This window comes from Solanum lycopersicum, chromosome 3 (assembly GCF_036512215.1).
Source record: "Solanum lycopersicum chromosome 3, SLM_r2.1".
Classification (NCBI taxonomy): domain Eukaryota; kingdom Viridiplantae; phylum Streptophyta; class Magnoliopsida; order Solanales; family Solanaceae; genus Solanum; species Solanum lycopersicum.
The window spans coordinates 64,086,895-64,107,472 of record NC_090802.1 but is presented as its reverse complement, the minus strand read 5'-3'; the positions used below and the strand labels follow the sequence as shown (position 1 = coordinate 64,107,472).

Sequence of the window (20,578 nt, the reverse complement as noted above, 5' to 3'; positions counted from 1 at the left end):
AATAACAAACAAGGGCTTGAATCTTAAACTAAAAACAAAACGAAAGTGTTATTGTCACTCCAAATATAAGCAACCATAGGATCTACTCATTACAAATTTTCACAATCTTTTTCTAATAAATCAGGAAAATTTGACAAAAAAAAGAAAAAATCTTCCAAGATTCTTGAAAAGAATTTTCAGATCGTTAATTAAAGATTTCAAAATAAATTTTTATTTTTAATAGAAAAATTGTATTTTAAGTGAGTCTTAAACATTTCATAAATTAAATAATTAAATAAAAACAATTATTTTTATTAGAAAAATTATATTTGAAGTGACCACAGATGAAGTATTAAAAAAAAACATTAATTAAATATGTGTATAATTTATATCTATCTATCTATATATACACTATACAAAGCATGAAACTCCTAAAAAAGTATTATTTAGAACTTTAAAATAATTGGATATTATATACTTCGTTTATTTCATTTATATGACAAAAATTTCTTTTTAATCCGTCTCAAAAAAGATAGTACAATTCTATATTTATTTTATTCTCGAGTAACAAATTCTTAGGTTTCCTATTAAAAAAATCTACTTAATAAACATTTACTATGTTATAAATATGTTTATAATAAAATAAGATTTATTGTTATTTATCTGCTCTGTTATTTTTTAAAGCGAATTTCACGAAGAAGGACGTAGGTGCTTTATAACAGGATAATCTAGTCATTTTAAATCTATTATGGTGATTTACAAATAAGAACTCTCAAAATATTGTACCACATATATTATTTAAAAGATTTGTTTAAAATATTATAAAAAATAATTAATTAAAAAATATAAAATTAACACAAATTAAATACTATATATTGGGCCGGGGCTTCTGTATCTAAGTTTGTTTATATTTATATATGACAATTATATCTATCCACCTACTTTCTCTATATAGCTATCACACGGCCGACTTTCAAGCTCTCTCTATTTCTTTTCTCTTTCTTTTTTCTCCTCTTTCCACCATCTTTAGTGTTATTGAGGTGAGCATTTTTATGAATTAATCTCATTATCTGTATGTTTTTATCGATGAATAACACAGATTGGTATTAGGGTTCTTTTCAAGATTTCATTTTGGGTGTGTTTTGAATTAGGTGTTTCTGCAATTAGCTACTTCGACCCTTTATTTCTTGTGTTGAAATTCAACCATTACTTCTGTAAAGATTGCAACTTTGGACCTGATTTTACTCATTTGAGTTGTTCTGACCTGTTATTTTGATGTTTTTACTAAATGAATCGAAGTTGTAAAGATTGGTCTTTTGCTTCTACTTGTTTGGACTAGTTTCTTTCCAAGTAATGGGGTTATTAAGTTGGTATTGTTGTGGATTTTGACCAGGATATGGGGGTATGATGTAGCTCTCATGTTTATATTTTCAATTAAGCAATGTAGTTCTGGTTGACTAGTTGTGGTGCTAGAATTCCCAATTAACCTCTTCACTGAATTACTCCTAGTGCTGAATAAAACTGCCTTATCTCAAGGGTGTGGGTTGTTGTTGTATTCTAGAGGGTTTGTTTATATAATCCCATTGGAACCAAGTTAACCTATGCAATAGGAATTATATATTCAAGATTCTGCTAGTTTAGAAACTAAAGTCCTTGCAGCTTGGCTGCTTTATCCTGTATGAAATAGTTACCATCCTGTGGTTGCATAGTTTTCCAGGTCTTCTTGTTTTGAGGCTTTATTATTCATTTACTGATGATATAACTTTTATGATGAAATTTGAATTTAGTTTTAAGCTTATGCGCTAGGTGTATGTTGCTCAACATGCATTTGCAGAGTTTTTTGAAGTATGGCATTCTCATAATGATCCTATTTGTCTACATTATGTCATCTAAAGAAATTAACCTTCAACGGTTAATGGTTTACAATGGTCCAAAAAAAGTAGCCTTCAATGGTTATTAGTGATGGTTTTGTTGATGTCTGCTAACTATATGTATATGTTATGTAATATGATCCTTGGTACTTCTTCCATTGCCACTAATGATCTTTTCTTATATGCTATCATGTCAGGTTGCAGGTCCATGATGGCTAGAGCTTTAGTTCAGTCAACAAACATTCTACCTTCAGTTGCTGGTGAAAGGGCTGGACAATTCAATGGATCCCGGAAAGATCAAAGAACTGTTAGAATGCTATGTAATGTAAAATGTTGTTCCTCAAGGCTGAACAATTTTGCAGGACTGCGAGGGTGCAATGCATTAGATACACTACTAGTAAAATCTGGAGAAACTCTCCATTCGAAAGTGGCAGCTGCAACTTTTGTCAGACGGCCACGAGGGTGCCGATTTGTCCCAAAAGCAATGTTTGAGCGGTTCACCGAGAAAGCAATAAAAGTCATTATGCTTGCCCAAGAAGAGGCCAGACGACTAGGTCACAACTTTGTTGGGACAGAACAGATCCTGCTGGGTCTTATTGGTGAGGGAACTGGTATTGCTGCTAAGGTTCTTAAATCCATGGGAATTAATTTGAAAGATGCTCGTGTGGAAGTAGAGAAGATCATTGGCAGGGGTAGTGGATTTATTGCAGTGGAAATCCCTTTTACTCCTCGTGCAAAGCGTGTTCTAGAACTATCTCTGGAGGAAGCCCGCCAACTAGGTACCCTTATCTATCATTTCAGCCTTTTGTTGGATGGCCTAACTGTCATGCGAACTCAAAATTCATTTCTTTGTTGCATCTGTTGATTGGTTTTGTGATGCAGGGCATAATTACATTGGCTCCGAACACTTGTTACTTGGATTGTTGCGCGAAGGTGAAGGTGTGGCTGCCCGTGTTCTTGAAAACTTGGGTGCTGACCCCACTAACATTCGCACACAGGCAAGTGATTTTCCTTTCTCAAACTGGTTTGAAATGCTTTTCTTGAAGCCAAGGGTCTAATCAGAAACAGCCTCTCTACCTCCACAAGTAGGGGTAAGGTCTGCATACATCTTACCTTCCCAGATGCCACCTGTGGGATTACACTGGGTATGTTGTTGTTGTTGTTTACTTCTGATGGGGGTGAGGGTATTTTAAATTGCTTGACTTCATTGTAATCAGTTTCTCTTTTTTCTTGTAAAATAAATAAATAGGTCATACGGATGGTTGGCGAGAGTAGTGAGGCTGTTGGTGCTAGTGTTGGAGGTGGAACTTCTGGCCTAAAGATGCCTACATTGGAGGAGTACGGCACCAATTTGACAAAGTTAGCTGAAGAGGTACATAGAAAGATAAGTCCGTCATAATGTGGCAAGTGATTGGCTCTCTTCAATTATTTGATATGGTCATATTATATTTTCAGGGGAAACTAGATCCTGTAGTTGGAAGACAGGCTCAAATCGAGCGTGTTACTCAAATCTTGGGTCGCCGTACAAAAAACAACCCTTGCCTTATTGGAGAACCAGGTGTTGGAAAAACTGCTATTGCCGAAGGGCTAGCTCAAAGAATTGCTAATGGTGATGTCCCTGAAACAATAGAAGGAAAGAAGGTACAGGGGTGTATGATAAATTGCATAACATGTTTTATGCTTGAGCTTTTTTTCTCTTTATCAATTTCATTTCAACTGTGTGGCAGATCCAGAAGCTGTGCTACATTCTTAGATAGAAAGACTTCAAATATCATTTTTATAATGTCTTAGAATTTGATTTTATACAGAGGGTAATTTTTTAAATTGGAAGTAAATATTCTGCAGACAAATATATATACACAAATATTGTTATCTGATCCCCCATATAACACCCCCACCCCCCACCCCAAAAGCCTCTAGGCCAAAAATTTACGCGATTCTAAGAGTATCCAATCAATATTTTTGGTAGGCGTGCCAAAAATTTACAGAAACATTTGAATGTCCCACTAACTTGTACGAACAGGTTTTCAAATTTCAACCGCCTTGAGCCTACTTTACATATTTCTTTCATTGTCTGATATATGGACTCAGCTATATATCAGGATTTAGTTACCCTCTTACTTCAATTCTAAGTCTAACTGAAGTCATAGGGAAGATGAACCTATTTATCTAAATCTTTTTATATGCAACTATTTTGATGAGGTATACCCTCCTTTTTCAAAAAATGTGTATATCCTTGTCATTATACGAGTGTATGACTTGCTTTGGGTGATGGTCAGGTCATAACACTTGATATGGGATTGCTTGTTGCTGGGACAAAATACCGTGGAGAGTTTGAGGAAAGACTGAAGAAACTAATGGAGGAAATTAAACAAAGTGATGAAATAATACTGTTTATTGATGAAGTACACACATTGATTGGAGCTGGAGCTGCAGAGGGAGCAATTGATGCTGCAAACATCTTGAAACCTGCCCTGGCTAGAGGCGAGCTACAGGTTCGTTATCGTTTCGACCTGTAGTATGTTGTTCCTTGGAATTTCAATGAGCACTATGAAATCTACCTTAAATTTGGTGTTTAATCATTATCTTGGTCCGAGTACATCTTGGTAAAACTACAAAAGAATTTCAAAGCTGGTGTAATTAAGAAGTATTTTGCTTGGTTTCACTTGTCAGTGTATTGGAGCCACAACCCTGGATGAGTACAGAAAGCACATTGAGAAAGACCCTGCACTAGAGAGAAGGTTCCAGCCAGTTAAAGTCCCTGAACCTTCTGTGGATGAAACCATACAGATCTTGAAAGGGCTTCGGGAGAGGTATGAGATTCATCACAAGCTCCATTACACTGATGAGGCAATAGAGGCCGCTGCCAAGCTTTCTCACCAGTACATCAGGTATTATTATTAATCATATATTCATTTTCCAAAGTATCTTCCGTAGTCAAGTTGTTGGTACATTTTGACTTTGGGATTTCACGGCAAACTAATTTATTCTTGTATGATTTAAGATATATCCTTCTCAATAATAAAACTCTTAGGATAAGCGGCTTTTCTTTTGTATCAGTGTCTGAATAGGCTGATGCACGGTTTATCTCCTGAAAAATTGCACATTTATCTCCACTCCAAAACAATCATCTTTTTCCGTGATTTATCTGAAGTAAAGCATTAATATGTTTTTGAGTTGAACCTTTATTCCAGTGACCGCTTTCTGCCTGATAAAGCAATTGACTTGATTGATGAAGCTGGTTCCCGTGTTCGACTTCGTCATGCACAGGTATAGAGTACTCTTTTTGTCTTACTCTGTCCTGCCATTTCTTCCTAAGGGAGTCATGACCCGTTATATTGATACTATCTAGCTCCCTGAGGAAGCAAGAGAGCTGGAAAAGGAGCTTCGCCAGATTACAAAGGAGAAAAATGAATCTGTCCGCGGTCAAGATTTTGAGAAGGTGACTGGTTTCCTCTCGATCCTGTGCATAAAATTCCTCTGGACTGATTAATTTCTTAGAAAACATTGAGATTTTCAGGATGTGCAATTTTAATCCTCTTTATGCATTGGACAGGCTGGGGAGTTGCGTGATAGAGAAATGGATCTTAAGGCACAAATCTCAGCCTTGATAGACAAAAACAAAGAGAAGAGCAAGGCAGAATCTGAGGCAGGAGATGCAGCAGGTCCCATAGTGACAGAGGCAGATATTCAGCACATTGTCTCTTCCTGGACCGGCATTCCTGTAGAGAAGGTCTCAACTGATGAATCTGATCGCCTCCTAAAAATGGAAGAAACACTTCATACCCGAGTCATTGGCCAGGATGAAGCAGTAAAAGCCATTAGTCGTGCTATCAGACGTGCCCGTGTTGGCCTCAAGAATCCCAACCGACCTATTGCCAGTTTCATCTTTTCTGGTCCAACTGGTGTTGGGAAGTCAGAACTGGCCAAGTCTTTAGCAACGTACTACTTTGGTTCTGAAGAAGCAATGATTCGGCTTGATATGAGTGAGTTTATGGAAAGACACACTGTGTCTAAACTCATCGGTTCACCCCCTGGGTATGTTGGTTACACTGAAGGTGGTCAATTAACTGAAGCTGTGAGGCGTCGACCTTACACTGTTGTGCTCTTTGACGAGATTGAGAAGGCTCATCCTGATGTCTTTAACATGATGCTTCAAATTCTTGAAGATGGAAGATTGACAGACAGCAAAGGCAGAACTGTCGACTTCAAGAATACACTCCTCATCATGACATCGAATGTTGGAAGCAGTGTGATAGAGAAAGGAGGTCGTCGTATAGGTTTTGATCTAGATTTTGACGAGAAGGATAGTAGTTACAACCGTATCAAGAGCTTGGTGACTGAGGAGTTGAAACAGTACTTCAGGCCAGAGTTTTTAAACAGATTAGATGAGATGATTGTATTCCGTCAGCTCACTAAGTTGGAGGTGAAGGAGATTGCCGATATCATGCTTAAGGAGGTCTTTGTGAGGTTGAAGAATAAGGAGATAGAACTCCAAGTGACAGAGAGGTTTAGAGATAGGGTAGTTGATGAAGGATATAACCCAAGCTATGGAGCTAGGCCATTGAGGAGAGCTATTATGAGACTGCTAGAGGATAGTATGGCCGAGAAGATGCTTGCAGGTGAGATCAAAGAAGGTGATTCAGTAATTGTGGATGTGGATTCAGATGGCAACGTCACCGTCCTCAATGGCACTAGTGGTGCTCCCTCAGATTCAGCTCCTGAGCCTATCCTTGTGTAGATCAATTCTTCATTTAGCTCTACAAATTTGTTCTTCGTAATGTTGCTTTTGGATGTCTTGGCTAAGCAACATGTGAGTAATTTTTTGGGTGACAGGCTGATATATTCTTCCAAGTTGACTAGGCAATCTCCTTCTCAAGGATAGCATTCAGGAATACACACTATATACTTAATTGGGTTTCATTAAAATTCTGTCAAAGGGATATGTAAAAGCATTTCTTCTAATTTTTGGTAGGTGATAGTTAGACTTTTTATCATCATTTTCAGTACGTTTTTCTTCTAATTTTTGGTAGGTGATGGTCAGACATTGTCATCATTTTCAGCATGTTTTTTCTGCTGTCTTGTTAATTTGGTTCATACCATAACTGAAGTATTTTGGTTATGAACATTTTGAGTTCTTGTCCACAACAAACACTAGACAAATGTACTTCCAAATTTCGAATTTGAATGAATTTTGTCAGCCATAATCTCTTGTCTTATCAACGAATTGAAGCTTAATACATCTGCAGTAATATACAGAGCAATAATAACAACATTGTCCTTTAAAAATTTCACCTTAAAGATCACCATTGAGTGAAAATGTTTTTTTGAAAAAAACACATAAAGGTGGTAAAACAGGTTAAAAATCTCTAGATTAAAGGTGTTCTTTTTGGGTAAAAATTTTTCAGAAAAATTATTTATTTATTGTGTTCGATACTTGAGTAAATAATATTTGTTTATTATCTATTCAAATACTACGAGAGGTAAGAGTGGGACGGTGAAAATTAGACATTTTGTAACTTGTTTAATTTTGGGGCCTCATTTCTGATGGCCTTCCTAGAAGGAAGTTAAGTAAGGAAAGAGAATCTTAAACAAATGGGTAAAAAAAAGATTAGAATCCTAATTACTGTTATAAATACATTGAATTAAGTGGATAGTCCATAAGGTTGGTACATGAACAACCATTCATATTCACTAGGTGACATGAACCATTTTGGATAAGAATGTATCTATTTATTATGATACTTCGATTTATTATACCGTTGGTTAAGGGTAAGACATCAGGTAAAAGTCCGGATGCATCATAATAAAAATATTTGAGGATAAGACGATAGATTCAAGTTCTATCGCACCAAAAGGGTAAGACATCAATTTGAGATTTGATGCACCGTGATTGGGTTCAAGTCCCATAGAATTATGGCGTAAAACGCCTTATATGGATAAGACATTGAGTTTGAGTCAATGCACCATAATGATGATATAATGATGACTAGGCTTTGATGAAAAGTCTTGAAATTCGTTCTATTGAATTTGCTTCATTCCTTGAAAAGAATGTGGTAGCAACATGTAATAACTCTGAAATCCGCCTGTTAACTTGCTCCATTCAATCATATGAATGTGGTAGCAGTGAATGTTAGTCTGAAAGATGACAAATGATTAATGATATGAATAAGGGCGTGGAGGGACATAATTATAATAGTCATCATTGTGGTAATGATAAAAGGAAGAACACTATAAGTTCTTCAAATAGTCCTTCAAAATGTGAAGGCAATTTAAATAAATATGTGAACTTAAAGTTCAAGGGATAATTCAGTTGTATAATGTTGCAAATCAGTTGCCAGAGGAATGCACTGACCCTATGATATAATTCAGCTGCGAATGCTTCAATGTGAAGTTCTTGAAGGACAGAGTCTATGATACGCCGAAAGCGTAATAGACCAATTGATTCCAAATATAAAATTCCTTAAAGAAGGAAGGAGCAAATGATCAATATGGTCATGATAATGAGGCAAGTGCTATAAAAGAGCACATTGACATAACAATTCATAAAATCTTGAAAAAGGTTCAGGTACCTGAAATAATAAAAAATGAAGAGATCTCGATAAGTTATGTCTTGTTGGAATCGATATCAAATAACCGTCGACGGTATCTTTGATATGAGGTAGCGCTCAATGATATAAATTGTGATGAGGATCTTGAATTCAAATCTATCATATAGTGTGAACAGATAAATGGTTGACCAAGTAAAATGCACAATTCAAGTATATTTTGTTTCACTTAGAAAAGTGATATTTTGGACTGGTAGTCCATAAATCAAGGTATAATGTCAGTGGGGTACAAATAAATTATTATGCGATAGTATAATCGTAAGATATCAAATACGATTTGTGCCTTGGGGCATAAAGGTTTATCGCAAAAATCCTGACATTAGTGGAGATGTTTTCTCCTTTGGTGGATGAAATGAGGTTTGTTTTGATCTGGTAACATATGAAAACTTGAATGCATGTAAATGAATAATTGTAATGTCTAGCTAGACAATGAAGGTTATATGAAAATCTTTGAAACAATCGAGGTGTCTGAAGCATATAAGAGTTTGAAAGAAACTTATCCAATAAAGCTTCAAGAATCCTTATATGGATTGAAATAGTCAAGGAAGAAAAAGGGTACAAAAGAATGACCCTAATTGTCCTTGTATTTTTATGAAAAGGTCTTGGTAAGACAAAATTTTGTCTTGACCTACAGATTGTTAATTTGACAAATAAAATATTTGTCTAACGGTGCACATACACTGAAAAATTTTGATGCAATTTTATGTGGATATATCACATTCATTGAGTACCCCAATGATTATGAGATCACTTGACATAAATGATGATTCAGTTTGATCTCAAAAGAAGGATAAGAGTTTCTTGGTGATGAAACTCTATCTTGGTGCAATCAGGGCACTAGTGCATCTTACTAACAATATTTGACTAGATATTTGTTTTGCAGTAAATTTACTGGCAAGATTCAGTTTCTCCCCGATAAAGGACATTGAAATGGTGTTGAACACATGATTGAATATCCTCAAAGGACCATAGTTATGGGCTTATTCTATTCCGAGGAATCCAAAACAAAATTGATTGGTTACGCAGATGCAGAATGTTTATCTGATCCGCATAAAGTTCTATCTCAATCACGCTATGTGTTTGCATGTGGAGGCACAATAATATCCTGGGGATCAATGAAGCAAATGTTGCTCTGCAGAAATAAAAGTCCTTTATGAAGCAAGTCAAAAGCGCGTCTGGTTGAGATAAATGACACACCATATTCAAGAAATGTGTGGTTTTTCTTTAAAAAAAGAATATACCAACCACAATGTACAAAGATTGGAGACATCATCACAAGAAATCAAGTGATGTTTTAATCAGGGGGAGTACAATACGCGTTGCACTCTTTTTCCCTTGATTGAGGTTTTTTCCCACTGGGTTTTCCTAGCAAGGTTTTTAATGAGGCAACAAATGGTGCGTATCAAAAGATATGTGTACTCTTTTTCCTTCACTAGAATTTTTTCCCACAGGGTTTTTCCTAGTAAGGTTTTAACGAGGCACATTATCTATGGACATCCAAGGGGGAGTGTTATAAATACATTGAATCTTTTTCCTTCACTAGAATTTTTCCCACAGGGTTTTTCCTAGTAAGGTTTTAACGAGGCACATTATCTATGGACATCCAAGGGGGAGTGTTATAAATACATTGAATTAAGTGGATAGTCCATAAGGTTGGTACATGAACAACCATTCATATTCACTAGGTGACATGAACCTTTTTGGATAAGAATGTATCTATTTATTATGATACTTAATATGGTAACCTTTGGAGTGATTTCTCACTCTATAAATAGGGTTGTTCATTCACTATTGTAATATATACATATGAGACTTGAATACATTTGAATAAGAAGAAAATTTCCCTTCTTCTATCTATGTCTCTTGTCTTCTTCTCTTTATGATTATATTCTTATGAGCTTGATTTTATAACAATTACCTTATATTATTATATTTGATACTTATATTTTATAAAATAAAATATTAATAATAAAAAAGAAAATTGCCTTACAAGTATGTGTAGTGTAAAAAAATATACACAGACAGTGCATTAAAGTTAAACTCAAAAGAAAATATGTAGAGGTTTGAAGATAATTTATTAATTAAAGAAATTAATTAATTTCTTCTGGGATAAATTTTCATTTCCAAGTTTTTAATTTTTTAGTGAAATTTCCTAAGGTTTTTTTTAGAGTTTTGCCTAACATTTTTATACTTTGAATTAAATTACTCAAACTTTTATATTTATAAATAAGTTTTATGAGAAAAAGATCGAAGATATTATACTATAAAAATATATGGTTAATATACCATTAACTTGGAATAACATTAACTATAAATATTACTACTAGCATTTATTAATGTGAAAATAGAGTCGTGTTTCGTAACTTATAATTAAGAATTGTTTGAGTGTTCTTGGGGTTTAGTGTGTATATGAAGTTGTTTAGTGTTTACATATGTTATATGATATTAAAAAATTATATTTTATAATTAAGAATTATTGGTGTGTATATTGGGGATTATCAGATATATAAAGTTATTTCAACCTATGAGAGATTATATTTCATAATTAAAAGTTGTCAGGAAATTTATTGGTGATTTAGTAAGTATATAAAATTTTAAAATAAGGTGTTCTATCAATTTTGTTCTTAAATTTTGATAAGAATTATAGTAGTACACGATTATAACTCACAATTCTTAAACAGGTTTAATAGTATATATTTGTGAGGTTGAAGAATAACTTGAAGGAGATAGAACTTCAAGTGTTAGATAAGTTTAAAAATCGGGTGGTTTAGGAAGGATACAACCCACGCTATAGAGATAGACCATTACGGAAAGTTATTATGAGCAGAAGGTATATTATGTAATGAAATAGTTATAATTTTAAAAATCATATTAAAAATAGAATTTAGTGTAAGAAAGTGCAATCAACCAACGTATATATCCTTTAACTGGATGAATTTAAATTTCATTAAAAGTAATACTCTCTCTGTATTTTTACTAATCCATATTCGACTTTGAAATAATAAATAGAGGATATTTTATCATATCATCTTTATTAATATAACATCGATCAATAAATAATGTTTCCTATTGCAAAATTAAAGTAGACACAAAATGGTCACTTATCTCTTAATTATTCAAATTAGACAAGTAAAGTTGAACAACTATTTTTAGTATATTGAACAAATAATGATGAACAGAGAATATTAAACACTTATAAAAAAAAATAAGACTGGAGTATGTATATATATAAGGCACTAGACAATTACTAAAAATATTTATCTAATTCAATTAACTGGTCCAACAAAATTTCATACGAGGTGAAAAAATAACAACAAATTATCCAAACTATAAAGTTGAACAACTATTTTTAGAATATTGAACAAATAATGACGTATGGAAGGAATATTAAACACTTCTTTAAAAATAGACTTAAGTATATACATATACGACACCAAACAATCACTAAAAAACATTATACATCTAATTCAATGGGTATTTCTTTTTAGCTCTTGTCCACAAAAAACACTAAGACAAATATAACTCTAAATTTGATATTGAATAACCCCTAATACTTGTAACCAGACAACCCTTTGAAGGGAAAACTTCCAGACTCATTGTCACATATGAGAAGTTCGATGATTTATCAGTCAATCAACTTTCTGGTGAGTTCCCTCCTCCACTCTACAATTTGTCATAGGCCTGTCGTAAACTACTTCTCAGGTAATCTGAGAAGCAATATCGGTGTTGCTTTTCCAAAAGCAGAGAAGATCAACTGGGGAATGAATTGATTCACTGGAATATTTCCAGATTCATTTGCCAATGCTTCAAATCTTCAGATACTTGATCTTCCAGGCAACAATTTTACTGGAAATGTACCTGCAAGTCAAGGAAAGGTGAAGAACTCAATGTGGCTCAACGTTAACGGTAATCAGTTGGCGAGTGGATAACATGAATTTCATCAGTTCCCTGGCCAACTGCAGCAACCTACAGTAATTGCTTTTGGCCCACAACTTTGGAGACATGTTTCCAAACTCAGTAACCAACCTGTTCACCCTATAGAAAAGATTACACATGGGACAGAATAGGATTCGAGGGAACATACCGAAAAAAATTGCAGACCTCGTGAGCCTAAATATACTTCACCTGCAAGAAATTTGTAGAACGGGGTAGCATTCCAGCATCTATAGGAATCCTTTCAAACTTGGGAACTCTCAACTTGGATTCAAACAGATTTAGCTGTGAGATCCCATCTTCAATAGGAAATATCACGAGACTGCTCTATCTTTATTTGTCTGGAAATACTTTAAATGGAACCGTTCCTCCATCCCTAGCACATGTTAATAACTCTTTTATGGGTTCCCTGCCAATGGAGATAGGAGATATAACAAACCTTGCAGGTTTTGACCTTTCTTACAACAATTTCTCAGGCATGATTCCAAGCACCATAGGCAAATGTTTGGCCTTGGAATTACTTTACATGCAAGGCAATTCATTTGAAGGGTCCATCCCGTATTTCAAGAAACAATTTATCAGGAGAAATTCCACCTTGGACTCTGAATCTTTCCTCCCTACTGTACCTGAATCTTTCAGACAACTATTAAGAGGGTGAGGTTCCCGTCCAACGAGTATTCTCAAATTCAACCGCATTACAAGTTGAGGGGAATCCCAAGCTTTGTGGTGGAGTCCAAGAGTTTGATTTACCACCTTGACCGAAGCAAGCAAACCATAGAACAAAGAGGAAGCGTCTTACACCCATTCTGACTGCAATTATCGGTGTTATTTTATTTGCTGCAATAGCATGTTTTCTGCTTTCTATGTTTTTCATTAAAAGATCCCAAAAAACAAAGAGATGCAACATCCACATCTGGGCATCTCATCTTCCCCATGATTTCATATAAGGAGCTTCATGATGCAACTAGTGGTTTTTCTTCAGATAGGTTGTTAAAATCAGGCAGTTTTGGCACTGCGACAAAGGAATTCTTCACTCATCAAATGAAAATCCAGTTGCAGTCAAGGTACTCAACCTCCAAAGACACAGTGCATCTAAAAGCTTCATGGCTGAATGCCACACCTTGAGAGATACCCGGCATAGAAACCTGGTGAAAGTCATAACTGTATGATCCAGCATTGACTTCAAAGGAAATGACTTTAAGGCCAGAATGTATCAGTTCATGGAAAATGGAAGCTTGGAGGAGTGGTTACATCAAGAATCAGAAGGACAAATACAATGCAATAGCTTAAACATTCTTCAGAGATTAAATATTGCAATAGACGTGGCTTCTGCATTATATTATCTTCATCATCAATGTGAAATCCCTGTGGTTCACTCTGATCTCAAACCAAGTAATATTCTTCTCGACGACGACATGATAGCACATGTAAGTGATTTTGGATTGGCCAGGCTCATCCCTAGTTTTTCTGGGGAAGGCAACCTTAACCTATTCAGCTCACTCGAAATACAGGGAACTATTGGATACACCCCACCAGGTAAATATCCTTTCTCAATTTTCAATTGTCCTCTACTTAAATCTGACAAATACTTCAAAACTTGGGTTAGTTTCAAATGCACGTTTTACAGAGTGAGTGGCTAATATGGATGAATACTGCAGAGTATGGCATGGTTGCTGAGGTCGCCGTAACAGGAGATTTGTATAGTTATGGGATCCTGTTTCTGGAATTTTCACTGGAAAAAGGCCCGCAGACAAACTATTTCAAGACAATGTGACTCTGCACCTTTTCGTCAGACTGGCATTACCAGATCAAATAATGGATATTGTTGATGGATTCGCTCTCTGTGGAGAAATGACAGGAGAGGATGCTAACAAGAATATAAGTAGTGAACAGATCAAGTGCTTGGTTTCTATTTTCCAACTTGGGCTAGCATGTTCAGCAGAAACACCACAAGAGAGAATTAACATGGAGCAAGTTTACAGGGAATTGATAATAATCAGGACAGGTTTCTGAAGTAACAGGAACACACTGCTAAGCAGTCCCTAGAAACCGCTCACAGAAAAGCTTGATTGAGTTAATAGTTACGAATTGTCTTATGTGTGGTCAATCTCAGATATCAACTTATACTGTACTTTACACATATGGCAGTAATATTTTTTTTCTCCCAGATGATAAAATACATCACAAAGCCCAAGCTCGTCCCATTTTATTATACCTTCAATCAGCAACTGCTACTCCACATTACTTGCTCATAAAGACATGATATGAAGCCGTATAGATTAGATCGTTAACACAGCAGTTAAAAAAGACATCATTACCGAGTCAAAAAAAACTCTTAAATCATATGACATCACAAAAGAGGAGCTCTGAATTTGGGCATCATCTAAAACAGTTACGTCATAACTATTATCTCATTTGTCTATTGTGTGGAACCAAAGCGCAATCGTTGGACATATAGGTCAAATATGAAGAAATTATTCATCTACATCTAGGCCAAATTTCAGATTAAGTTTTTGAGATAGCAAGTGAACAATCCTGGTAAAATAGAGATAGAAGCAGTGAAGTAAACCTCACATGTCCTCACAAGATCTCATCAAATAAATATGTATTGTTTCCAGATATAGCCCAAAAACAAAAACAAAAAAGAGGGGGATGCATACATTCTGACAAAACTACAACCAAAATTGGCATCATTCAATCCCTCCAAACCAGTTAGTTCTTCCTATTCCTCTGCTCACAACTAATCAAAGTCCCCAAAAAATAACTACACAGAGGCTCACAATTACTGTAGACTTCTCTGATCAATTACGATTCCCAAAACCAGAGAAATAAGATAAAACAGAAAAAACAGTGCTAACCAGCAAAGAACCTATTCTTAGAAGCCATAACATTGTGATGTAATCCTCATCATTGATCATTTGCTGCAATATTCGGCCAATCAAGAAACTTACAACCTTGAAGAGACAGTGGCAAGTAAGTTTGGGATGAGTTTGGATTGTCAGGAGGATAAATATAGTCCCTCCCATAATTAAGATCCTTCATTAGCTTAGTTGGTGCATTCCTAAGATGAAGGGGCACTCCTTCATTTTGACCAACAGATTCTCTTACCACTTTTTGAGCTGCCCTCATTGCTCTATAGACAGCAATAGACTTCGGAGCCAAGGCCAAATACGCAACACACTGAGCAAGGATAACATTGCACTCAGGCATGCCAATAAAATGGCAAGCTTGGTAGCAAGCAACAGCTTGGCCAAGAGCCGATGGATCAGCTAACCCCACATCTTCACTAGCAAACCTGACCAGCCTTCTTGCTATGTAAAGAGGCTCTTCACCCCCTTCCAACATTCTCGTCAGCCAATAAATGGAAGCATTAGCATCACTTCCTCTCATAGACTTGTGAAGGGCGCTGATAAGATTATAGTGTTCATCCCCTGCTCTGTCATAAGCCAAATGCTTACATTGCATTGCTTCTTTGACATCATCCAGACTGACAACTGCAGGCAAAGGAGACTCATCAGCATTTCCTTGTTTGTCCCCTGACTCCTTGTTTGATCCTCTAGCCATTCCCATACGTGCAGCAGCAGTGGTAGCTGAAATTTCCAAGGCATTTAATGCTACCCTTGCATCTCCATCACAGTTTGTTGAAAGAAACTCTATACATTCATCATTTACTTCAATTTTCATACTCTCTCCCATACAACAGGACAGCCCCTTATCAGAATCAGCGGCAGCCCGCCTGAGTAGCATAGCAATATGGTGGGGCTTTAAAGGATTGAGAGTCAAAACTCTGCACCTGGATAATAAAGGCGTAATCAAATGAAATGATGGGTTTTCAGTGGTTGCTCCCATGAAAATGACACTACCATCTTCAATCACCGGCAAAAAGGAATCTTGCTGAGCCTTGTTGAACCTATGAACCTCATCAATGAACAGAATGGTCCTCTTGTTGCTCTTCTTTTTCATTCTCCTCGCTTCGTCAACAGCTTCCCTAACATCCTTAACCCCCGAAGTAACAGCCGACAAAGAAACAAACCGGTAGGTACTTCCACCAGCTTCAGAAGCAGAGCAAGTGTTAACTATAGCTCTAGCAATGGAGGTTTTGCCGGTACCGGGTGGCCCCCATAAAAGTATTGAAGGAAGACGACCGCAATCAATGGCTGATCGAAGAAGTGATTTGGGTGCCAAAAGGTGATCTTGCCCAACAACATCGTCAAGGGTTCGAGGTCGCATTCGTTCGGACAAAGGTTCATGAGGGGGTCGTTTCTTTCCTTGTTCAGATTCAACTACTTTAGGACGCTTCGTTAGACGGAGTAAAGGAGGTTCCTCGTCTATTTTTCCCTCTTCTTCTTCATGGGTCGTCACTCCTTTAATGGGTTTAACCACTGATACGGAAGTGGGTGTGAGGGGTTTGGATTGAAATTGAAAAAATCGATCGATTTTAGGTTGGAACGGATGGTAATCGTGGGCGGCAGTAGTGGGAGACCCAGAGGAGGAGGAAGAAATTGGATTGAAATTGCAAGAATCTTGAGAACCCTTGTGGTTATGGCCGTGACTCAGAATCCACTCGGTGGCTTTGATGATATCGCCGCCGGTGGCCGTCAGTGCTTCGACGGCGATGTCTTCTGAAAAGCCCATGCTTACAAGCTGCTGTTCAGCCATGGTGTGTTTGTTCTGTTTCCCGCTTCCTCGCTCCGTTTGGCGGTATTTTGGTTGATAGAAAACGTACTAATTATTTACAAGCAAAATGATTACCATTTTCGTGTCTATTTTATTTTTATTAAATATATATTTTAAAATATTAAATTGAACAAAGTAGTATATATTAGTTATTATTTTTAAAGAATATGTCGAATTAATAATGAATAATTAGATAAAATAGTCTTAGAAAAATTATTACTCTCAAAAATAATAAATCAAAAATAGCATAATAAGAAGAGAAAAACTACTAATTTGAAAAAAGTTATATTCTTTTAAATGAAAAAAGAAATATACATATTATTATAATTGAAAATTTTATATAATTTACCTCTTCATGAATAAGGTTTTACATATGTAAGAGTAATATATACATAACAACATCAATAATAGTGCGGCCAATATTTTCATCAAACGAATCCAAATATGAAGAAATAGATACACTAATTATTAACTAAGGGTGAGGTTTGATTTTATAAATTATGTATAACTAGATATTAACCACAAGGTGGCGCTGCCCCTCACACTAACATGGATTGGATTAGGGGTCTACAAAATCGAATCAAAAATTGAATCAACTTGTAAATCGAATCAAATCGAAAAAAAGATCCGGCTAGTGGTTGGTTTGATTTGGTTTGGTATTTAAAAAGAATCCGATTATAATTGAATTGATTTGATTTTAACTTAAAAAAACAACCCGAAACCAGATCAACGCGACATTATATATACAATTTTAAAATTTTATTTTATATATAAAAATATTATTTTGATATAATTTTAAATATTTCTTATTTTTTTAATATAATTTTTATCTTTTGATATATTATTCGAAGTTTGAAATTTAGAATTTTGAATGGTTCCATAAAAGATTATAGTCCACAAACGCTGCCCGATGATAATTATAATAAAATTTAAATTAAAATCAAGTTAATATTGATGCAAAAAGAAAATCAATTTAACACTAAAAATGACAATAATATTGAATATTTGTTCTTTGGTTTTATATGATTTAGAAAATTAAAATACATAATCTAATTTTAATTTCCTTTAATATTTTAGTCATGTAACTAATACTTATCAAACTTATTTTAGCATGATTTAGTACTTTTAAATTATGATCATTTTCATTGTGACTTGTTAATTTGCAATATTTGTTTTATGCGATTTCATTATTATTATTTTTTGGATATCTAAGTGTCATTAATAATATTATTGTTTGTGTTATTTTCTCAAGAAGCACCTTAGATAGTTGTATTTCGGTAGGACTGAAGAAATATTTTAAGTTCAAGTAAATTATATGTTTGTATAAATACTTTACATGGAAAACTCAAAAAAATCGGAAAACCCGAGGTTGAAAAATTTGAGTTTTATTGGTTTGGTTATAAATTTAAAAATCCAATACAAATAATTTGATTTGATACTTGAAAACCCCAAATTAACCCAATCATATACACCCCTACATAGTACTTAGGGGTGTGCACTATTTGGATTAAACCGAAAAATCAAACCAAATCGAATCAAATTCTAATTTGGATTGATCTTTTGGATTTTTGGTTTGGTTATGGATTTATGATTTAGTTTATTTTCTTATGTTTGGACATCTATAATTGATATATTTTTGATATTGTGTTTTACGTTTTACTTGTGATTTATATTAAAAAGTATATTTAAGAAATTCAATATTTTATAACTTTGTTTTGTTTCTACTATTGACATAGTCGATTAACCAAATCGAAAAAAAATCAAATACAAAAGAGAAAAACCAAACCAAACCAAATTTATTATGGTCTGGATTGGATTGCGCTTCTTCAAAATCAAAAACTGAAAACTCAAACCGAACAGTATAAAATCGAACCGGAAAATCGAATGCACATAACTACTTCAACAAGGATTAGGGAATTGGGCCACTATTATCTTGGTGTTTGAGTGAAAGGGCCAAGAATAGTACTTGGATAACTTGGGCCTGAGCCCAGATAAGAGAGTTTGCTAGTCGAGTTTGATACAATTGGGCTGGGTTTTTGCAGATATAAGATCATTTTGATGTTGTTGATCAAATTTTGGAAAAATAATTATGGTGCTACACATGCATAACCCACCCAATAATATTGGAAAATTACACTTTCACAATTTTTAGGTTATAATTTTAGGACAATCTTCTTTGTATCTCTCTTAATAAATTGCTTACAAGTGTTGTCGAATTGACAAATTTTATCTTAATCATAGTATAATTTTGACGTAATTTTCATTCTTTATATTTTGTTATACACTCACAAGCCATATCAAACTTACAAATTTTGTCTTGTACACAAATTATTTTGACCGGAGAGTAACTTCGATACAATCGTCATTTTATATGTCGTTGTTAAACTGTTCACATGTCTTGTCATTTTGATAACAATATTACCTATATTTCAAAAGTTAATGATATATATACACATAATATGTATATCGTTAATAATATATATTTATATATTTAGGCCAAATACATAAACAGATTCCTAAATTTGTTGAGTTTTTTCCCTCAGGTACCTCAACTACGTCATTTTCCTATTGAATCATTGAACTCCCATAATTTAATCCGTTTAAACAAACACCGTTGTCTGATGTGGAACCAAATTTGTGAGGAGTATTGATAGAGGATACATATGTTGTTCCACAACTCATTAGTCCAATTGATAGTGAAAATGTTCGAGAATAATTGTGTTTTATTTTAGTCATTTGAACACATTAGAAAACAAATGAGACTAACACAGTTTGTCTTCATTCATTTAATCAAAATTGTTACAATCCGAACACAATTGAAGGCATTTACAATAGAAAAACCGATCAAAATTAACCAACAGTGTTATAAAGGAACAAATTATGTGTGATTCAATGATTAATAGAAAAATGACGTAGTTGAGATACCTAAAGGAAAAAATCCAATAAATTTAGAAATCTGTTGATGTAATTGGCCTATAATTTATATTTCGATCATATTGATGATATACTATCCCAAATCACGAGGAAAAGAAAGAAATGGTAAAAGGTGATATTGCTATTTTATGAAACATGGACAAACTTAGCATCTGAATTGTAGCTCTTATTTATTGTTCCTCAAATGTCACTCTCACACAACCCCACTATAATATGTATTTGAGCTCTTTTGTTACTATCACTATTTATTGTATGTCACCAAATCTTTAAAAAAGAAAAAAACATATATGTTTTTCAACACATATGTAACAAAACTATATATCTTTATGCATATATAACAATATTATTATCAGTGTTTTAAAAAAATGGAGCGTAAGGCGAGATGTTTTATATAGTACGGTGTGAGACGAAAGCTTCGAGATACAAAATGTAGGTCTTATGAATCTAACGAGTGTAATTTCAAGCATATTCAATTTTATAATTATATTACTAAAAAAATAAAAGTACAATTTTCAAATATTTTACAAATTAATTTTATTAAATAACTTATAATATATATTTTTAAAAATATTATAA

The 20,578-nt window shown here is 34.4% G+C and overlaps 3 protein-coding genes across 3 annotated transcripts; 2 read left to right on the top strand and 1 right to left on the bottom strand.

The window, feature by feature from the left end:
• Nucleotides 1–919: 919 nt before the first annotated feature.
• Nucleotides 920–6,605, top strand: CD4A (ATP-dependent protease CD4A). Its single transcript, NM_001329961.1, has 10 exons — nucleotides 920–1,019; nucleotides 2,048–2,629; nucleotides 2,733–2,848; nucleotides 3,100–3,222; nucleotides 3,306–3,491; nucleotides 4,130–4,345; nucleotides 4,524–4,741; nucleotides 5,045–5,120; nucleotides 5,203–5,292; nucleotides 5,407–6,605. The coding sequence occupies exons 2-10, from the start codon at nucleotides 2,059–2,061 to the stop codon at nucleotides 6,589–6,591; spliced, it is 2,781 nt and encodes a 926-aa protein (NP_001316890.1). The 5' UTR covers nucleotides 920–1,019; nucleotides 2,048–2,058; the 3' UTR covers nucleotides 6,592–6,605.
• A 5,346-nt stretch (nucleotides 6,606–11,951) lies between these two features.
• LOC101246041 (probable LRR receptor-like serine/threonine-protein kinase At3g47570) lies at nucleotides 11,952–14,570 on the top strand. Its single transcript, XM_010320365.4, has 2 exons — nucleotides 11,952–13,927; nucleotides 14,050–14,570. The coding sequence occupies exons 1-2, from the start codon at nucleotides 13,600–13,602 to the stop codon at nucleotides 14,163–14,165; spliced, it is 444 nt and encodes a 147-aa protein (XP_010318667.2). The 5' UTR covers nucleotides 11,952–13,599; the 3' UTR covers nucleotides 14,166–14,570.
• A 398-nt stretch (nucleotides 14,571–14,968) lies between these two features.
• On the bottom strand, nucleotides 14,969–17,118 carry LOC101246334 (uncharacterized). The gene has a single exon (XM_010320366.4). It carries the CDS (start codon nucleotides 17,048–17,050, stop codon nucleotides 15,299–15,301), a length of 1,752 nt encoding a protein of 583 aa, XP_010318668.2. The 5' UTR covers nucleotides 17,051–17,118; the 3' UTR covers nucleotides 14,969–15,298.
• Between the last annotated feature and the right edge of the window lie 3,460 nt (nucleotides 17,119–20,578).

Bases quoted from the DNA above. Each gene is read 5' to 3' on its own strand.
- CD4A (NM_001329961.1), top strand. From the start codon at position 2,059: ATGATGGCTAGAGCTTTAGTTCAGTCAACAAACATTCTACCTTCAGTT. The intron at 2,849-3,099 runs GCAAGTGATTTT...ATAAATAAATAG, and splicing joins CCACTAACATTCGCACACAG to GTCATACGGATGGTTGGCGA. The intron at 3,223-3,305 runs GTACATAGAAAG...TTATATTTTCAG, and splicing joins TGACAAAGTTAGCTGAAGAG to GGGAAACTAGATCCTGTAGT.
- LOC101246041 (XM_010320365.4), top strand. From the start codon at position 13,600: ATGTATCAGTTCATGGAAAATGGAAGCTTGGAGGAGTGGTTACATCAA. The intron at 13,928-14,049 runs GTAAATATCCTT...TGAATACTGCAG, and splicing joins TATTGGATACACCCCACCAG to AGTATGGCATGGTTGCTGAG.
- LOC101246334 (XM_010320366.4), bottom strand. From the start codon at position 17,050: ATGGCTGAACAGCAGCTTGTAAGCATGGGCTTTTCAGAAGACATCGCC.